We start from the raw sequence: 20,611 nt of genomic DNA, 5'->3' as shown, positions 1-20,611 counted from the left end.
CCTAATGAATAGATATTGCTTTTATAATTAGCAAAACAATGAATATTAACAAATGAAAACTCGAAATCTCGGTGAGGAGTTAGTCTAGCCTGAGACTCGGGCAAGGAGAAGGCTGCAGGGAGACAGTCTCCTCAAAGCAAGGCAGGTCTTCTTCATGGCCCAACATGACCCGACCCATCATTGAGCCTGCCCCGCCTGGCCGACTTCCCAGGAGCACGACAAACGTGGCCCGAGCTCCTGGGCTGTGCCAGCGCTGTGCACAGCATGCACTGTTGTTACCAAGGAGCTTCTGCTCCCTTGATCACTGTGACGGCATTAGCCCGGTGGGACCCACCTAAGGGACCTCCCGCCATCAGGCCTGGGTCACCCCTTTCTTGGCTGGTGTGAGGACCAGATGTCTGGGTGACCCTAGAGGGTGCTGTGCAGGTAGACCAGCTGCATGGCTGGGTCAGGGCTGCTCACGGGCACAGCCTATGTCCCAGAGAGCTGGTATGGAAGACCTCAGGCGTACTTCACTTGTCTTTCACAAAGACAGAAGGGAGTGCTGAGAATCTAAGGCTATCTCTATCTCCAGCCAGCCCTCAGGTGCATCCTTGTTGTGGCCAAAGGGTTCTAAAACCTAGGCCTGTCCTCACTAGCCCTCTGCTAAAAGCCCCTGATGTCGCCCAAGTGCTCGTGGTAGGCAGGCTCGAGTGGTGGGCAAGGCAGAACCCTGGCCCTGGCAGCCCCAGCATCCCTCTGGCGCCTCTCACCACCACCTGCCATGGGCCCACGTGGGTCATTCTCCCAACTAGCCCACCTCTCCATGCCTTTGCGTATGCTGCCCTCTTTGCTATGCCACTTTCTGCTCTGTCTCTGCCCTGAAAACTCCAGCTCATGTTTTAAAGCTCAGGGCAAACACCACTCCTCCTGGTTGACTTCTCCCTTGACTCCCAGAGCCCCTGGGGCTCTGCTCTCTGCCCTCAGTGCTTTCTTTGTCGACAGTCTCTTGGTTGGGTCCTCTCCCTCCAGGACAGTGGCCATGTCCTATCCATCTCTGAATCCCACGCACACAGTGCCTGGCCCAGGGCGGGGCTCCATGAAGCCTGGCAAATGCATGACTGTTCTGCCCATGAAATAGGTCTGTGGTGATGCTCAAATAATGGAGGCGCATAATCCAACAGTAATAAAAGCTGACATTATTATGCATGCGTACTTTGGAAAGATTTTATACTATCAAGAAAATGGCATTTATTAAATAATCAAAAATAATTAATAAGAATCCTCCTTGCACAAACGGAAGCCATGCTTCAGTTCCAAGCTAGGAAGGAGGCTGCCACAGCAGCTCCCCAGCACCTTTGTATAGCTGTCTGAGCTCACAGGGCTCTGCACCTGCCTTGCTCTGCTGGGCATACAGCCTCCGGGCTGCCGGGCTGGTGCACTGTGGGGGCATCATTTCCTCATGGTGGAACTGGTCCTTAGAGTGGTACCATAATCGGACCGTGGCCAGCAATTGGCAGAGCGCCTGCCCGAGCCATCTGACTCCACATTCGGGGCTCCTGCCGTCTTTTAAATAATGTTTGCTTGTTTCTCCATTAGTTATAAAGCTAGCACATGTTCTGTGAAGAGAATTTGGAAAATATTGAAAAGTATAAAAAAGAAAGCCGCCCGTCAGTGGCCTGCCCACACTGCGCTTGCTCTGCTGTATGGCGCTCTCCTAGCCCCGCTCCCGTGAGACCCTCGTCCCAGGTGTGGGAAGGGCCTCCTGACCGTGTGTGGGACCAAGGCAAATGGAACTAGCAGTGACCAGGAGGCCTACTAAAAAAGGAAAGAAAAGTGGGAGTCAGAAGAAAGAACACATTTAGCGGTGAAGGTTTCTTCTGGAAGTCCCTGGGACTTGAAACCCACTACTCTTTGAGCCCTTGCAGTGGGGAGACTGGGTGTGTGGGGACCGTGGCTGGGAAGCGCCACAGTGGCCTGAGAAGCGCTGGAGCTCTAAGGCCACTGGCCGAGACAAGGCCACAGCCTTCAGCCTTCTGATACCTGGGATCATCCTGTGGCTCGCGGCCAGACAGGCCTCTGCACTTTTAGAAACTCATGGTGAGTCAGTTGGATGAACTCCAGACTCGGTGCAAGGCACAGGGACAGTGGAATCCTCAGGCCTGGCCCTCACAAGGCTTAGGATCCGGCAGGGAAGAGCGAGTCTGAACAAGAAAAATGCATGTGCTAAGGGCCCGAGGAGAAGAACGGGGTGGGGGCTAGGGATCAAGCAGTGGGGAGCTTTACCTAGCCTGGGGATCTGAGAGGCTATTTCTCAGGGAGTAATGTTTATGCCAAGAAGTGGAGGCTGAGGAGGAGTTAGCCACTGGGGCCAAGCAGACCGCATGTGTCCAGGTGTGGGGATCAGAGGAAGGGAAAACAGGCCGGCAGGGCTGGAGCCCAGGGTCACCCCAGGTTAGCCTCACCCTGCTGGTGGGGGAGATAAGTCAGCAAGTATGCACTGGTGCCTGGTGTTTGTATTTCTGTCTCCTTCTGCCACTGAGATGTAACCTGTCTGCCATTTGTAGTTAAGGTCTAAACTTAGCAGTTTCAATAGGAGTCTATTTTTATAGGGAAAGCTTAACACAGAGGAAAAGAGAATTAGCCACCCTAAGTGGAAGCAGATGCTTGGAGCTAAGTGTGGCCAGACTAGGCTCCAGGATGCCCACTAAGGACAAAAGCCAGAGTCCAGGTTCCTCCACCTAGCTCACTGGCAGCTCCTGCTGGAACTGATGGACTCAGGTGGAGTCATTAAGGACAGAAATAATTTGAAAATAAAAACTGCCCTGGTCTGCCAGCAGACATTCCCCACTGCAAGTGCACTCTCTGTGGCGAGGCTGCGAGCTCCAGAGCAGACCAGTGTCTGCCAGATGCTCGGTGAGTGCAGGCGTGCCAACTGAGGGCTCCTCAGGCCCTCCTGTCCTGCTGCCCCCTACCTCCCCACCTGGCATGTCCCCTGCTCTCCTACAAATCACCTGGTGAAGTATCTATCATGTGTTTGTCCACATCACGTGCACCTCGGTGCCCAAAGGCCTGGCTTGAGGCCGGAGAGCCTTCCTGGTCTACTCACACTGCAGGGGTGGGTGATGGGTGGGCATCCCTTACCGTTTGGCTTTCATCTTCCTTTTTATCAGCTGGCTTGTCTGTTTGGGAGGCTGCTTTTCTCCTAATGCAAGGAGGAAGAAGACAGACATCAGCTCCTGAAGGTTTTCACACTGATGTCTCCTCTGTGCTGGAGACAGCATGGTCCTCAGACGGCCCAGTGGTAGGGTCTGCCCCTTGCTTTGTGTGAAGGAAGCACTTGTCCAAGCCCCCATGTGGTCCATGGCAATGAGCAGGGGAGTGTCCAGGCCTTCTGTGCTTGTCCCATGGCCCTGGACACAGAAGTGGCCTGGGCAGAGAGGATGGAGTCTGGGGGACACTGCCATCTCTGTTTACAGCAGCTGAAGGCTGGAGGAAGTTGGTTTGTGCCCTCTCTAGGCTTCCTGGAGGGCCTGGGCTTGGCTGGGTGGCAGCTATTCTTCCAGGACACTCAAGGCCTGGCCACATGGGACAGGGAGAGGTGCCCCTCTGGGCCGCAGGCTGTCAGAGGTCAGGGCTGCGGGAATGTTCTGTCTGCAGGCTGCCTGGATTGAGTAAGCGGACCCCACCACCTTGTGAGAGGGAAGAAGAACCCTTTTTCTCTTACCCTAAAGCTCCTATCTTTTTTTCTTTTTGGTGAGGAAGATTTGCCCTGAGCTAACATCTGTTGCCAATCTTCCTTTTTGCTTGAGGAAGACTGGCCCTGAGCTAACATCTGTGCCCATCTTCCTCTATTTTGCATGTGTGACGCCATCCTAGCACGGCTTGATGAGCAGTGTGCAGGTCTGTGCCCAGGATCCAAGCTCATGAACTCTGGGCCACTGAAGTGGAACTCATGAACCTAACTACTATGCTACCAGGCCGGCCCCAAAGCTCCTCCTATCTTGGAGCTCAGTTACCCAGCCACACTCTTCCCAATCTGGAACGCCACCAATAACCTGGACATGCTCAGAAAGGAAAGACTGAATAAGCGCAAATTGATGCCTGTAGTCAATTCACACCTTTCCCCTACAGGCAAGAAGTCTCTTTCCATGTACTCTAAAAACTCACTCACACTTTCTGGCCCCAGAGGTCACCCATACCTTGCTAACTCTCAGGTCTATACAGGCAGACCCTTAATATTCCCCAAAGACATGCCTTTGGGGATCTTCAACTCTGTGAAGCTGCCAGAGCATATGACTCTCAGAACTCAGGAGGTGAGCTGCCCATCGAGAGGGAGGTTGGCCTGATGAGTGGTGAGGGTTGCCGGCTGGCCGTCAGCAGTCGAGTGACGGGCCCCCCCATAGCTCCCTCAGCCCCACAGGGGCCTCCTTCTTCAGTCTTCTCATCTCAGGAAGCACAGATCTACCCACCAACGCTCCTCCCACAAACCTGGGATCATCCTCAACACCAGCTTCTTCCTCACCACAGGAAAGCCCAGCCAATTCCACCTGCATTCGACTTCAAGTCTGTCTTTTCCCATCTTCACTTCCAACACCGAGTGCAGGCCACCATCATCTCTTCTGGTCTGCAGCAGTCTCCTCACCACTGCCCACTGCTACTGCGCCCCGTGATGTTCTGTTCCTACCCAGAGCCAGCATTTAATCTTTTAAGAATACAAAGCAGACCAGGCCGTTCCAGTCCTGGGAAGGTTCAACGAGCTAAACGTCCATGAAAGCGCTCAGCACAGAGCTGCTCTCAGCAATACTGATTTTCCCTCTCGTGCTCCACTGCCGGGACAAAGACTCAACTGCAGCCCTCGGGGAGGAGCAGAACATCCCAAGAACCTTCCTTAAAGAGTCTGCAAGGGCATTCTCAGGGTCAGCTCCGCCCAGCAGCCATCACAAGGGGGTTTCAAAGAGCGGCTTCATTGATCCTTGCTGGGCAGTGCAAAGTGTGTTTGTTCTCAGTAGGGGCTTGACTCTCTACCAGCATCTGGCCGTCTCCCTGGCTCCTGGCAACACTGGCCTTTTCCTGTTCTCAGGAACTTCCTCTCCCTAGGTCTCAACCACCTAGGCCAAGCTGTTATTGTTAATGGGTTGGTTCTGGACTTGGGGACAGCGTTAACATTTTCTTTTTGAGAAACACCTATGATGAGGCCCCATTCACCTCTCTGAGATGGCATCTCCTGTGCTTGCACAACAAGGCTCCCTATTCCAGCCTGATGTCTGGTCAATCTCCTCTGTGACCCCTGCTCTAGGCACAGTGGACACCTCAGCCTCCCCAGGTACATTAACACTGCCCACTGCACCTCTGCTCTTCTTTCTGCATGAATGTGCTCCTCTCCCACCTCAGCTTGGAGAATCAGTCTCGACCTTCAAGGCTGAGCACATGGGGAACCTCCTCTGTGAAGCCCTCCTGGCTCTCTCCACCAGGGAGCTGTTCCCACCATTGTGCAGCCACAGTCACCCTGCACATCTCCAGTCATTGCTGTATGACAAGTGCTCAGAAGTTTGTCCCCTGCCTTGGTTACCTATGTATGCTCAGGCCCAGCTGGAGGCTCAGGAAAGGCCTGTGCTATGGATCAACCTCACTGCTCCTTCTGCCGCTTGTGGTAGGCTCTCCTCTGTGCCGTCCCTTGCTGTGTGCACAGAAGCCCTGGGCAAGAAAAGTGGCTCTGGTCCTGCCATGAAGCGCCAGACCAGCCACCTGCACTTTGTGGGCTTCTGTGTCCCCCTTCCTCCTCGCAGAGCTGTGTGGATTTAATGAGGTGAAAACCCCAGCCCACAGTGAGTTCACACTCAAGGGTTAGTGACTGGGAGGGCAGCAGGAAGAGCCTGAGAGTGAGAGAGGCCGGAGGGTCACTGCTGGAGCAAGGCCCCTGCCACGGCTTTTCTTGGACAAGAAGGAGCGTTCTGACAGGTGAGGCTGGCTCCTGGGCCCTGTGGTGCCCAGGTGAGCTATGGCACTGGTAGCCTATGTCAGCACATTCCTGCTACCAGGCCACATTTACAAGTGAAATCCCAGCTTTGCAACTCTTCTGAGAAGGAGCTGTCTGATTTCTCCACTTGCTCAGGTTTCAGTTGGGAAACAACCAAGAGCCATAGTGACAGGCTAATGGCTTTGGGCCAGCTAGAGCCACACCTGCTAGTGTGGATGGATAAGTGGATGACGAGGCACCCAGAGCCCAACCATGACGTGGATGGAACTGTTCTTCCATCTCTCAGGGGTCATGACCCCTGGGCTCCTGCCCCTTCCTAATTCCTTCTTCTGTGTCCTCCCTATCGGTCCTGTAGGGTTGGCCCCTCGCCTGCATTCACCACGCTGTGCTCGAGCAGCTCAAGCACTGGGGCCACACCTTGTTTACCGTGCGATCTTAAGTTCAGGGAATACTCCTCTTTTCCCTCTGAATTTATCTCTGACATTATCTCCAAATTTCTCTCTGCTCAGGACAGGGCCAGCACGTGGAAGATGCTTCAATAACCACTTGTCATACAGAAATGAAGGAGGGTTTAGAGTAGAGACTCCTTTTGCCCTGATGCCTCAGAGTGACCCCTTAAGAAGGGAGAAGTTGATCTGCAGTTCCCCTGCTTGGCTAGCCCAGGTAACAATGGCTTCGCTGGACGATGCTAAGGCACAGGTGTTCCGGACAAGAGCTGAGTTTGGGGAAGACTAACACCTACCTCTTGGCCAGCAGTTTGTTCATTTCTTCCATGAGGCCTCCTCCTCCACCCCCACTGCTTGCCCGGTTGGCGTCAGACTTGGAGGTCCCGCTGGGACTGGAGCCTCCAGATGCATCTTCTGGCTAAGGGGAAAGGGTGCAGCGTTTATGTCTGCTCTCTGTGGCAGGACATTACTGGAGAGGGTGAAGGGCATGTGTGTGAACGTGGATGTGTGTTCTCATCCTGGCAGCGCAGGAAGAGGCCTGAGGGAGAAGTCATCTCGTCCAATCTCCCCCAACCCCACAGGCAACAAAACCAGAGTCCAGAGCGAGACCAGGACTGGCCGGTCACACATGGGCAGACACTCCCCAGGTCTACTGGCTCATAGTCAGTGTCCATGCCAAGACGGTGTGATATGAGGGGGGAGGAGAGGCAATTCTGTGGAAGAGGTGTTCTTAGAACCACAGCCACACGTAGTGTATGCCAGAAGTTCCACCTTCCAGGACATCTGTGGAAGGGCTGGGGAAGAGAAGCTGAGTCTGATGGAATTGATTTCCATGACAGAACCTGGTACAGTGGAAAGAGAGATGGACTTAAGTTTGTGACCCACGGCCTGAGTCCAAACTCTGCAACTGATAAACTGCGTGACTTGAACAAGTTGTTTAAACATCTGTGCCTCAGTTTCCTGATCTATAAAGAGGGAAATATTTCTTGCCCTACTCAAGAAGGGCAATTTATATAACTGAAAGCACCTTATGGTCTACACAGCACTGTCTCGTGTTTTCTCATCTAACAACAACCAGCAGAGGTGTTGTCTAGGTTGGGGGAGGGCGGTGCTTTGCTCTGTCTCTCGCAGGTGACATGGGAAGGCTCTGTCCATTTGGCAGTTAGAAACTGGTCCCCCAACCCATCCACATGCGCCTGGGGATGCTTACCCGCTGGACTCTTCTCAGTTTGGCCCCAGCCAGGGCAGCGGCCAGTCCTGACACGGAGCTCTCGTCGTGGCTGGCACCCTGGGCTCCTCCAGCTGGCAGTGGGGGTGGTGGAGGGGGGGTAGCCCCTGTGGGTGGAGGTGGGACAGGGGGTGGGGGAGGGGGTGGAGGCCCGCTACACGAGAGGGGGGCGCTGGCTGCAGATGAGGGGTGCCCTGGTGGAAGGATGGGTCCTGAAACACAACAGTGGGGCTCAGTCAGTCCCTAGCCCCTAGCTGGTGTTGTCCTGGGAGGAAGGACAGAGGGCAGCCTGCTCCTCCAAGGGATGAGGAATAGCTCAAGGTTGCCTCTTCCAGGAAGCCCCTGTGGGATGTGCTGGGCACTGTTCCAGTCATTCCCTATGCTGGTCTCCCCAGAATTCTGGGGCCAGGCTTGACCCACAATGTTACACACTTGGTTAACATGCCTTGAGCTCAGCTAATTTTCCTTTGCTCCAATCATGGTCTTCCAGTGGGAGGGGAAGCTCTTTGGTGGCACAAAGTGTACCTTTTTTTCCTTCTCTGTTCCTTCTCAGTACCTAGCACCATCCTAGGCACTGGGAGATGTTGGTTCCTGAGATGCGGCTGTGACCGACCCTTGGCCTTTAGGGGCTGTGGCAGGTAACTGCGGGTCACAGGGCTGACTGTGGCATATATGTTAGGGAGCAATGGTGAGTGCTGGGCTGTCCCCTGCCCCCTGTCCATCCCTCCAACCAGCCCTCCCTCCCACGATGTCTGAGCCTCTACTGTGTGCCCAGCACTGTGCCAGGTGCAGGGAAAAATGGCCACAGGCCCTCTGTTCACGGTGCTTGTGGCCTGGTGGGGAAGCAATCGAGCATTCCCAGATGAATGCACAATCGTTACTGGGGCAGGCTGACAAGTGCCACCAAGAGCAGGCACACAATGCCATCTTGGCATACAAAGCAGGGCTCCAACCTGGCCAGAAGTTCGTGGAAGCCCTCCTTGGGGAAGTACTGACTGCACCGGGACGCGAGGAAGAGCAGGAGTTCAGTGGTGAAGGGGGAGTGAGTGCAAGGAAGGAGGAAGAGGACGAGAGGAGGCTCACAGGCACTGGAGGCACCGAAAGCAGATACCAGGAGGGGAGAGCTGGGCAGGAGGTGTGCAGGAACCAGGCCTGTGCTCCTGCAAGCTGTGCCACGGAGGTCGGGCTGTTCAGGAGTGACTGGGAAGGGGTGACAGGGTCAGACCCACATTAGAAATGCAGAGGGTAGACCAGCGCTGGAGCAGGAGGCCGAGAGGGGGTGGTATCAGCCAGCATTCTCATAAGCAGGGGTGCCTGCAACCAGCGAGGGCTCAGTTTTCCCATCAGTAAAACAGGATAATATTCACCTGTTTACTTCCCAGGGCATTTGAGAGAATTAAGTAAGACAGGATATGAAAGCACTTTGTAAGTTATGAAGTGCTGTACTTACTAACCAACATTGCAATTTTCCAGACAACCCTTCTGCTTTACTGTGCTGAGCCCTGGCCAATGTTCAGAACTGACCCCAGGCTGATTGGGCCCTTCTCTGTGTAGCTCTGAGCCTCACTTGGTCAGCTCGTGTGCTCAGTGATGATCCAGGGTCTCCTTGGCTGAAGAGTGGGCTCCCCAGGGGAGGGGCTGTACCTGCCTCCTCCATCGCTGTGTCCCCACACTTAGCATGGTGCCCGAGACACAGCAGGTACTCGGGGAATGTGTGGTGGGCAGGGCCAGACCAAGCTGAGCTCACCCTCCACCTTCTTCTCTGTCCTCTTCTTCCCCTCCTTTCATCGGACGTGACTGCCACATTTTGAGACCTTTGCAACCAACAGCTCTTCACAGAGGGCCCAACGTGCCCCTGGCACCATCCAAGTGAAGGGGCTGCCAACCGGGCACAGGTACAGGAAGGAGGGGCTCTCACCTGTGGCTGAGGTTCTTCTCTCTAGAGATTCCTGACGCTGCTGCTGCTGCTCCATCACTTGTCTGAAAAGCAACAATATCAGAGCTGGTCTGACTTCTCAGAGCCGAGAACAACGCGGCTGTGTCCACAGAGCTCTGGCTTTAGAGTCAGGTTTTGCCAGCACTTCCTGAGCCCCCTGCACACCCTGGGCTGGGCACTCGGCAGCGAGCTCCTCTCATCCCGCCCCTGGCTCCAACTGCTGAGCCTGCTGCCCTCACTTAATAGAGGCGGGGCACGTGACTGGTTCAAGGCCCCCAAACAGGGGAGTGGGGCAGCCCTCTGAGTCTCAGGCACTCGTGAACAGGAAGCCCCTCACCACGACTTGGGTGACTGTCTGGCTGAGTGACCAAGCTTTTCCCTAGGCTGGATGGGCTCAGCTGGCTTTTGGGGCCAATGGCCTCAGCAGATCCGACCCCAGGATCACCCATTCCTACTGCACCTGGCTAAGCTCCCTGGAACAACTGTCAGGCATTGTTAGTTGTCAGAAGTGGACATACGGCTGCATGTCCTCGTTCTCTTTACCACAGATCTAGGCGCAGGCCTGGCCTCTATTTAGAGGGCCATTTGGCACGCTGCACTGCAATGCTCTGAGCACCCCAGTGGGAACTAACATCCTAGTTCCTTATGGCAGAGTGGCCTCAGGGTGCTAGTAAAGGCTGGTCGAGTGAAGACACCGACCCATAAACACATCCACAGAACCAGGGACTGAGTTGCCAGAGCAGGGGGGGTCGCAGCAAGGCCTCAACTGGTGTGGAGCCAACTCTAAGTGCCTGCTAATGGTGCACGAGGCCGAGGGGTGTCTGAGGTCCTGGAGGCCAGCAGTAGTCTCTGCCACGGCAGGGAGGGCGGGAAGGACGTGAGGCTGCAGGCCATGTGTCTGCACCCTTGGCCTGCAATGAGCTAGGGTTTCTCTGGTGCTGGCACTGTGTCTGGCACACAGCAGCTGCTAAGTGCTTTGTGAAGGAATAAATACATGAATCTTGTCCAGCTGCTTTCATCTTAGAGGAAGGTCAAATGGGACCCCAAGTTGACTGCAAAGACCATTTAGAGGTACAGAGCTGTCTGGTTCCCGTTCTGGGATTCACAGCTTTGTGATCACAGGCAAGTCATTTCCCTTTCCTGGGTCTCAGATTCTTCTCTGTAAAATAAGCATAGAACACCTGTTTCATGGGTTCTTGTAAGGATTACTCCTGATACCGAAAACAATTGGCAAAGACCCCTTTGGCATTAAAGGTGTTTGAAAACCTCCCAGCAGCATCTGCAGTAGCCTCTCCGTCTAACTGCCAAAACATCACCCAAACTCAAACCTCCCCAGCAGGAGCCACATGCTTAGAAACCCTTGCCAAATGAGGACTTCTGGAAATATTTAAAAATCAGGTGCGAACTTATGATACTGTTTTTGTAAAAACAGGAAGGTTCCTGTGCGGCCCAGCACCAACTGTCGCTCTCCTGGGGCTCCCCCTGTGTTACCCGCAGGGACCAGGGTTTGTGGTTTGCGTCCTTGTTCCGTGGTTTAACTCCTGCAGTTCACACACTGACACCCAGGGGGCGTTCTGGCCTGTGACAGTGGACTGCAGGCAACACTGAACCGCCCTCTGCAGCCAGCAGCCTTGGGCATCCTGGACTTGGATGGGGTTAAGATAATGCAGCGCTGTGTTTAACCAATGCTGAGAGAGCAACTGAAGGATCTGTTTGGGACCTGTGTGCCCCCGTACATTCATTCCTTGAGTCTGGTGGGGTTCATGCATGCCCTTTTCTGGGTGGAGGAGCCCTGGGACCCGGCAGAGGGCTGAGCTGGGGCCAGGGCAGGCTTCCAGTTCTGGTTCTGCCTCTAACTCCTGGCTACTTTGGGCAAGTCCTTTCCATTCTCTGAGCCTCAGCTGGCTCATGTGAGAAGCAGTACCAGTAACAGCAACCCCTGAGGGTTAGTGTGAGGATTAAAAGGAGACAAAGCGTATAAAAGCCCTTCGAAAAACTGCAGCGTCCTGTATTCCTGAGAAGCTACAAGACAGGCCAGACCCACTGGATCAGTAAACACGTGGGAATTAATAAAAAGGACTCTCTAGGAGGCATATTCACACGTGTACCTCCTGTGCTTGAGATAAGCAGAGCAAGGATTCACATCGTTATCTTCAAACAGGGAAAGTGAGGCCTAGAGCAGTAACATGCCCAAGGTCACGAAGACATCAGAGCCAGAAGGCGCCCCAAAGAGCATTCACCCTTGGCTTTCATTCCGCAAAGTGGGGTGGGAGTAGAGAAAAGAACGTCCTGAGAGGGCCTCTTAGCTAGGTGAGGGCCTCCCCAGCCACAGCCTGGGCTCTACTTGATCTAGCCACAGGCCCCTGGAATCACTCCCTCTTCAGGGACCCTGGGTGAGGATGGCTTTGACCAGGCGTCCCTCCTCAGCGCAGCTCCCACAGAGCTGGGCTTCAAAGCCTCTCGGAGAGTCAGAGCCCCTGCCGGGCGATGGCGGACGGGGTTCAAGCCCTGGCCCTGCCACTCCTGGTAATGTGACCGGGGGAGGCTGCTCCCTCCTTGGCCACCATGCCCTTTTCTGTAACTTCAGGACACAACAGCACTGGCCTTACCCCCTGGTTCTAACCCTGCAGAAGCTCCTCGGAAGGGGTGGGTGTCATCCCATGGTCCATATCCCTGGGGAGCTGCCTCCTGCACAGGCAGCCCAACGACGACATCAACACGGCCCTGGCCGAGCCATCGAAGTGCAGCTCAGCCCACAGAGTGCTCTCACGGTCTCTGCCCGCTTGGACCTCACTGGGAGGTTAGCAGGCAGTGGGTGGAGGCCCTAGAGAGGCCATGGTATCTGCCCAAGGCTTCCAGCGAGAGAGCGGCAGCACCAGAGCTCACAAGACCTTCGGACAGAATGTGAGGAGAGCAGCATGGACGGGGTGAAGGCCAAGGCCTCAGCCAGACAGACCCGGGTGGGTCGTGTCTACCCATCTCCAGCAGGACGGCCTTCGCCTCGTTAGTGAACCCTCCAGTTCTGACAGCTACCTCCTGATACACTCGGGAGGGCTGACTTAAGTAAGAACGGACAGCTCTCAGGATACTACCTGGCTTATCACGAGGGCTGCCTGGCTCGAAGTCAGCGGTGCTCTATCTCTGTGAACCACACACACCATCACTGCTCTAGCAAAGCAGCAGTGAACTTGCTTCCTCCTCCTCCTGGTCAGGCCTGCTCCCCCTGCCCGTGTCTTGGGAGGCCTGGCTCTAGCCACAGGTGTGTCCTCGGCTCACTGAAGGGCACCTCGGGCCCCGAGGCCGGCCCTCGCCGGGTGGGGGGTTACCTTCTCTGGACGTCCATCTCCTCAGGAGAGGGGCCATTCTGCACCTGCCGCTGGGTGGAGGGGCCTGCGGGCAGAGAAGCACAGCAGCACGGTGGTTAGCGGAGAGGACAGGCCCCGGCACACTCCTGGGGCGCCACCCGTCTCTGCCCCTCCTGCTCCCACAAGACGGGCCCTGACTTTTCTAGCTTTGCTCTCTGTCCCGTGTGACCCCCGTCCCCATCTTGTCCACTCAGTCATCCCTCTCTCTCTCTTATCTCATGGCTCTTCTCTCGGAGCCAATAAATGGGATTACATTTTTGACATGGTTCAAAAACATCCCTTTCAGCTATCGACCCCTCTCTCCTTCCCTCTCAAAGTGCACCTGCTGTTTCTACTTCCTCACCTGCCATTGTCGCCTCAACCCTCTAACATCTGGCCCTGGCCTCTCCTCGTCTCATGAAGCTGTTCTAACTAAAATCACCTGTGGACTTCGCATTACCAAACCCAGTAGATCCATTTTATTCCACTTTTGAGCAAAGGAGTGACCCTTAGAGCAGGTAAGTCTCAGAGCCAGGGTTTAGCACTGGGCCGTCTGAGCCCCAGCCCATGTTCCTCCTTGCCATGTGATGCCCTCCTCCCGCCTCTAGGGGCCTGCAGCTGTGGGGTGGGAAGGAGCAGGCAGAAGCAGAGGTGGCAGAGGCTGTCACTGACAGCGCACCCATGGAGATTCCAGGCCACACCCTCACCCTGGACCCCGAAGGGTGGGCCCCAGAGCAGGTGAACCCCGTGTTCAGACGGGGGCTGGTGCTGTGCCACATTTACAAGAAAATCCAGGCTTTTGCCCCAACCTGAGAAAGAGCCGACTGTTCCTTTTTGCCAGCTCAGGTGTCACTGAGGAACTGCACAGAGTCACAGTGACAGGGGAGGGACTCTGGGCAGGCTGCTCTCACGCCTTGCTGACTCGATGGGGAAGGGGATTTGTCTCCTCTCTGGAATGAGCTGACAGGAACACTCAGCCTACACACAATCCAGGACGTGCAGAAGGCCTCTCCCGCAGGCGCTTTGAGCAGCTGTGGGATTAGCAGGTTGTCCCCAGATCAGGGGCACGGTGGGATAGAGAGTAACAGAATCTCAAAGCTGAAACAGATCATCTGACTCTAGAGCAACCTCCTGCCCAGCACCGGGACCCTCTGTGCCTTCCAGGCAGGCCCTCTGAGCATAATCTCAGCAATGGAAGCTGTGACCTCCAGGTGACCAAGCTCTTTCTGAAACTGAGGTCCCAAATCTACCCACCCATTGAAGGTCCTGTTTCCACATCAAGTGTGACACAACCTGGGTGGAACCCTTTTCTGTGCTTGAGTGCCCTTCTCATGCCCAAAGCTGGCTTCCATAGTGGGCGCTTTCAGGACACGCTGTCCTGGGCCCCAGTATCTGCTTCAGCCAAGTTTCCAGTGAGCTATGCTTTGCCGCCCTCCTGGCCCTGATGTGGATGTTTCAGGTGGGAAAAGGGGAGGCTCCAGATGGTGGGCAGTGGGCCTGCTGCTTGGTGGGGGGAGAAGTAGGCCTCCCAGCACTTGAGGAGGAAGTCCTTCCCGGGGTGGACCTGCCTGACCCTGTCCTTGCTCAGCACCCCTTGTGCTCTCAGAGGACGGGCAGGAGAGAAGATGTCTGGGCACTTCATACACAGATGACTTATGTCAGTATCTGGCGTGGTGGCCTGGCATGCGGGAGGCATGAAATAAAGATTAGTTTTCTTTCCCTATCTCTAAACACATTCTTTTTGCTTTATTTATTTAACATATAATAATTTTGCTCTTTTTAAAAAATTGGTTTTTCTGACTATAAATAACATGTAATATATTTTCAGTATAGACATTAGAAAGTGTAAAAGTTTAATAAAGAAAATAAACATTCCCAATTAAAAAAAAAATCCCCAACAGGGGATCTCTCTTCTGTTTCACAAGGCCCCGGTGTGAGGGCTCCTTCTCTCCTCGTTCCAGGAAACCAGAGCAAGAATACGAGAACGCTACTTTACAGTGGTGCCAGGGCACTTTTCTTAATTTAACTTAAATTTATTTAAATTCTCAAACCCTATAAGACAGCTCCCACAGGACTTGTAACATGTAAGGAAACGGCCCAGAAAGGGTAAGTGACTTGCCAAGGGCCTCACAGACAGCACGTGGCAGAGCCAGACTCAAACTACCTACAAAATGCCACTTTCTCCCTTAAATTCAATCACACTGGTGTTCGACTGAGACTGGCTTGAAGAATGAAGACCGAGGGGGAGGCTGGCATGCTGCCAGAGGAGCCATGGGCACAAGGGGCTGCAGCCCTCGGTGGTGCTCTCAGGCCCTGCCTGGTGTGCACACAGTGGTTACGTGTCCCCCAAAGGCTGTGTGCTGTGCCCACGCATCCTGGCTGAGGCAGGAGGGATTCAAGACATCTCAGCCCAGCGTTCTGGGGCTCAGGCCCGAGTTGCTCTGCCCCTCGCTGGGCCCCAGCCTTGGGCTCGGCCTGGGCCTTGGGCTCCAGGTCAGACAACTGGAATTATGTTTTGTTTTAAGACCTGGCCCACTCCTGAATTGGGATTCTGTCCTTCTTCCAGGGGCTGAGCCCTATTCTGCAGACCTTGTCTAGCACCTGGTCTGAAAACTAGAGCCCACACTTACCCTGGCCAGGACTGAGGTCTTGCAATGCTAGGGCACCAGAGATCTCTCTGCACCTGCTGGCCTGGCCTGGGCTCGTTTCCCATCTGTTTGTCAGGACTCCAGATGGCTGCCAGCTACCTCCATGGTGGTCTGTTGCGGCCCTGCACTTGGGGTCCTCATTCTGCTGGGCTGGACTTCCTCCCCACCCCCTCAGCCAGACTGTTCCTCCAGAGGGTGGGCGAAGTCTGACAGAAGCCCTTGCTGCTCCCAGGGGGCTCTGGCCCCTGCACTTGAGACATATTTCAAAACCAGAGAGCTGGACTGTTAGATTCTACAGAGCAGAAAGAGAGAACACTTGTTGCATGAAGCCTTTCATTCTTCTTAAACTAAGAAAACGTTAGTCTGCTTTGAGCTATGAGGGTCCTAAACATTAGGAAGCACAGTCCCTTTGTTTTAGAGGTGGGAGCTAAGGCTTGGGGAAGGGGTCTGTCCAGCGTCACACAGGGTATCTGCAGCAGGTGTGAGATTCCCACTGTCTCCAAACTCCTGGCCTAGTCCACTCACTGGCCACAGCTGCACCAATGGCAAAGACAGGGAGGAGAGTCTTTCCTTCAGAACTGTCTAGGGTCCCTGGGGAATACCAGGCAGCGGCCCATTTAGGCGCCTCTGCAGCGTTGAAATATCAGGGTGGGAGCATGTGGGTGGCTGGTCATCACTCTCATTTGTTCCAGTGTCCAGTTAGTCCCAATGATTCACTGCATGGTGCAATCAGAAGCAAAGATGGAGTCACACCTCAGGTCAGCCATACTCCTGCCTTCAGGATCCAGCTGAGGGAGTAGGTGGGAACCCCAGCTCCCCCTTCTCCACCTCCCATGTCTCGTTAGCCACTGAGTCTTATGGCTGCTGTGTCTGAGATCCCTACAGAATTCATTCGTCTCTCCTACGTGGCTGCCTGAGCATCTCTCTCCTGGACGGATGCCTCAGTCTACCAACGGGACCTTCTGCTTCCATTGTCTCCCCTTCCCCCGTCCGTCTTCCACACTGACATCACAGCCTACGTAACCTCTGGAAAACACAGGCCTGACCCCTGTGAGGTTAGGTCCAAGCTCCACCGAGTAAGATTCCAGCCCACCCTGCAGCCGCTCCTCCCGGACCCTCCTGCACGTGGACTCTCTGCATCTGCTCCCTAAGCCTGGTGACAGGCAGGGCTTCCCACCTCTCTGTCTCTGTGTGGGCTATCAACCCACCCGGGACGCCTTCTTCGCCTGCCAGGCCTTCAAGGCCCAACTCCACAGTTGCCTCTTCTAGGAAGTCCTCCCCTGTCTTCATGCTCCTCCTGCCTAATACCCAAGGGCCTCTCTCATAACGCAACTTTCTAACTAATATTACGGGGATTTGAGGGTATGTCTTCTCTTCCCTACGAGATCTTGAGCCTCTTGAGGGCAGAGACCACATTTCTTACTCCTCCCTCCAGGCTCAAGGCCTGGCTCACATCAGATCCTTGGTATATTTTATCACACAGAGTTGGGAAGGGTATAGGGAACCTGCAATCACCAAGAATGGGGAAAGCACAGGTGAAGGAATGGGGCCGAACCGGCTCATATGAGAATAAAACCAGAGGTGAGCCACAGAAACACAGGGACCCCCCAATTCACGCTTGTTGGAGAGGAGGCTCACCAAGGGACACTTCCCGGCTAACTTTACTGCCAGCACCAGGAACCCACTGCCGACCAGAGGCCTTGGGGCAGACCCAAGAGATGGGGCTGCTGAGCCAGCCTGTGTGGCAGGGCACTCTGCTTCAGACGTGCTCGCTGGCAGAGGACAACCCTCGGTTCTGCCTGCAGCTGCGTGCTGACTCTGCAGTCCCCTTCTGCAGTCATGCAGTGCCCCTCTTTGTAAAGCAAACGTATGGAGACACTCGTTTGAAGATCACATTTAACTGCCTTGTCCCCACAAGGTACGACAATCCTGAACAGGCAGCGGGAGTGAGGACGAAGACTGGCCTGAGCTCTGCCCACGCCTGTTAGCTGTGCCGCCTGTGTAAATCCACCTGTTTCCTCATCTATAAAATAGAAATACGAAATTAATACTAACACTAATAGTGGCACCTCACAAAGCTGTGGTGAGGAATAAGCGAGCTGCATGAGAAAAAGCACTTGGTAAACCATAAAGCCCTGAATAGTGTTAGCTCTTAGTACTATTTAGAACAAATTCTTGGTGGACCTCTCCACTGAGTCAAATCTCTCTCGCTAATCATTAACCCACGTGTGGACTTGCACATGGGAATGGCCCTTCGCCCCCAGCCAGGTCTGCTGGTGCTGCTAGAGAGGCCCCTCAGCCTGTTCCCAGGGCGCTTTCATCTCTGCCGACCCCCTGCTGTCTGCCCTCACTGCCCGGCAGGTCCCACCCTGGCCCCAGGAGGTACACAGAATGAGTGGTGGTGATTCCAAGAGGCAAAGGGACTTGCCTAAGGCCCTGAGGCTCATGATCCTGGCCTTAGTGTCACAAGCTTGTCATTCTGGCAGCTGACCTTGCAAGAGGTAGAGGTCTGGCCCACCCACTGGGGAGCATCCAACTAAGACAACTCTTATCCTTCTCTCACCCACTTCAAGTAGGTTTCGCCAGAGTCAAAATCAAGAGCCTATTCACATTACAGACACACGGAAAGAGGAAAGGAAAATTAAGGTGGAACATCAAACAAATGTCAGGAGAAGCAGGGTGCCTGTGAATTACTGTTGTTTGGTGGGTCTGGCCCATGGCATCAGAGCTCACACCCTGGTGGCAGGCCAGGGCAGAGAGTGACACATACCCTGACGGACTTCCTGTCCGAACACAGAGAGGAGCAAGGAACAGGGGGCAAGACCCCAAATGACACTTGCATCCAGGCTCATCTGCTCTAAGTCCCACTGGACCATGATGCTTCTTGGGGAAGGAACTGACTTCTCACTGTCTCTGAGGCCCACTTTCCAGCTTCAGGTCTAAGTCCTATCAAACATCTACTCTTACAAAACACGGTGGTGACTTGGAGGAGGTCTTTTATCCTTGGGAGACATGAGGTAGGGAACACAGAGAAGAAAATCAAACTCAAAGACGGGCTGAGGCTGGCCACATTCCAGTCATGAGCATACCTGGGAGGGGGCAATGGAGGTGACGCCAGCCACAGGAGATGGGAGCTGGCCCTGCACCGCAGATGCTGAAGGACCTAAGGGGAGAGTATGATTGACTTGAGGCACTGCTGTTGGCCAGCCTGAGGCAGAAAGTGGGGCCAGGAGGTCTGAAGTCACCTCTGAGTGGTGGCACATGCAGGTGAGATGGCTGACGGTACCTGTACCTGGGACTCCGAGGACTCGGGGCAGGCCACTTCCCCTCAGTTCCTCACCTGTGAGCGGGTGTTAATGGTCGCCACATCCATCACAGGTGGGCTATTCCCAGGTGGGATGAGAGCGTATTCAGTACCGGTACTGCACCCTTTCTAAAGGCCTTTACAGACTCTGTCTTGGACAAAAGATTCCAACACAAGGCACGACCATCTTTGCGAAAGCTGACCTTGTTTAACAGGAAGGGGCAGGGGAGGGCAGATGGGAGTGAAAACTTGGTTGCACATGATTAGGCTTCCAGGAGAATGCACCAGATGTGGCTGACGCCCCCTCCCCCTAGGCCTGCTGCGGGGCTGAGAGGTGGGCAGGGACAGGCAGGGCCTAAGTCAGGTTTGGCTGTGCAGGGGGCACCTCCTCATGGGGACTCCGCTGGCGCCGAGCCCCTCGCCCACTAGGACACATTAGGTACACCCGTACACACCAGGAAAGACAGTGAAAAGAGCCCAGGCAAACAGGGCAGCTGGACTTGTCATCTCTGGGGACACGACTGTTGAGTTCTCCTCCGTATTCCCAGCACTTAATGTAGTTCTCGGCATATGGTCAATAATTAATATTTATTGAGTAAATGAATGATAGGGCCCCAGGCAAACTGTCTGAAGGTCTCCAGCCAGGTGTTGAGACTGGGACAGGTGACATATTCTTGAAGCTCTCACCTCACAGCTCGCAACAGTCAGTGGCTTTGCTGAGGACTGTGCCTCATAAGCCTTGAGACATTAGAGCAGGTGAGACACTGCAGGTCCCCAATAGGGGTGGTACTTGGAAAATACAATGGGAGGCGATAAGAGGAGTGAGAACTCATGGTCACTGAGTAGTCACTGTGCTATGTGCTAGGTCCTGTGCCAAAGACTTCACAAATGATACTTAATCCTCACACTCGTCCTGGAAGCCTTGGTATGATCTGTATTTTATCCATAAGAAAGCTGGAAAGTTGGAGAACTTAAGTGACATCTTCTCGGCCACTCAGCAGGTAAACAGTAAGACCACGTTTGAACCCAGGAACAGAGGACTCTAAAGCGAACGCCCCTCGCTGGCTCACCGTGACTTCAGCACATGTTAGACACGGGCTGTTGAACTTCTCCACCTCCAGAGGAAGGAAGGGTGGGGAAGAGGAGCTGGCAGGAGAGGGGTGGAGGGTCCTCAAGAGGAGCAAGCAGAGCTGAGCAAAAGAAAGCCCCGGGTGCGGGTAGAGGCTGCCTTGGCGAGGAGGCAGAGGACTGCCGTTCAAAGCATCCTGGCGCACTCCTTTCTCGGCAGGAGCCCCGCCCACACGGCTGCCTCTCAGCATCCAATGGCCCCTGGAAAGTGAGACAGTGGGTCTGCCTGCCAGCTGCCATCCTGCCTGTCCTGGCCTCGGTGCCCCGTCCACGCAGTACTTGGATCAAGTGTGCAAACAGATGTTCCTGTCCCTGGAGAAAGATCCAGATCCCAGGCTCACAAAGCTATACGGAACCTGAAGGGCCCAGCCTCGCAGTGATGGGCTGATACGTGTGAAGGGGCTTAATCGCCCCAGTGAGGTGAAACCCTGGAGGCAGTCCCAGTGTAGGGGCAGATCTCCTGCCACAAAATCTTCCTCCTCATGGGCTGAAATCCATCTTGGTAGCACTGTTCCCAATGGTCCCTATCAGGACCAGATAGGTGGCCTTTCAAGTGATGGCCTGCTGGGTCTTGGGACAGTGGAGAACAATGCTCACGCTCCCCATCCAGTTCTCACC

The 20,611-nt window shown here is 54.7% G+C and overlaps 1 protein-coding gene across 4 annotated transcripts in view; it reads right to left on the bottom strand.

The window, feature by feature from the left end:
* EVL (Enah/Vasp-like) overlaps nucleotides 1-20,611 on the bottom strand; it is a 126,443-nt gene that overhangs the window by 8,433 nt on the left and 97,399 nt on the right. For all 4 annotated transcript variants that reach the window (XM_046647215.1, XM_046647212.1, XM_046647216.1 and 1 more), the window contains exons 4-8: nucleotides 12,896-12,959; nucleotides 9,552-9,613; nucleotides 7,616-7,845; nucleotides 6,702-6,823; nucleotides 3,124-3,184 (exon numbers count right to left, since the gene is read on the bottom strand). In XM_046647215.1, the coding sequence (XP_046503171.1) occupies nucleotides 3,124-3,184; nucleotides 6,702-6,823; nucleotides 7,616-7,845; nucleotides 9,552-9,613; nucleotides 12,896-12,959 (539 nt within the window). The remainder of the gene's footprint in view (nucleotides 1-3,123; nucleotides 3,185-6,701; nucleotides 6,824-7,615; nucleotides 7,846-9,551; nucleotides 9,614-12,895; nucleotides 12,960-20,611) is intronic.

The sequence above is a fragment of the Equus quagga genome, chromosome 20 (genome assembly GCF_021613505.1).
Source record: "Equus quagga isolate Etosha38 chromosome 20, UCLA_HA_Equagga_1.0, whole genome shotgun sequence".
NCBI lineage: Eukaryota > Metazoa > Chordata > Mammalia > Perissodactyla > Equidae > Equus > Equus quagga.
Note: the sequence above shows the minus strand (reverse complement) of the source record. Positions and strands in the feature narration are given on the sequence as shown.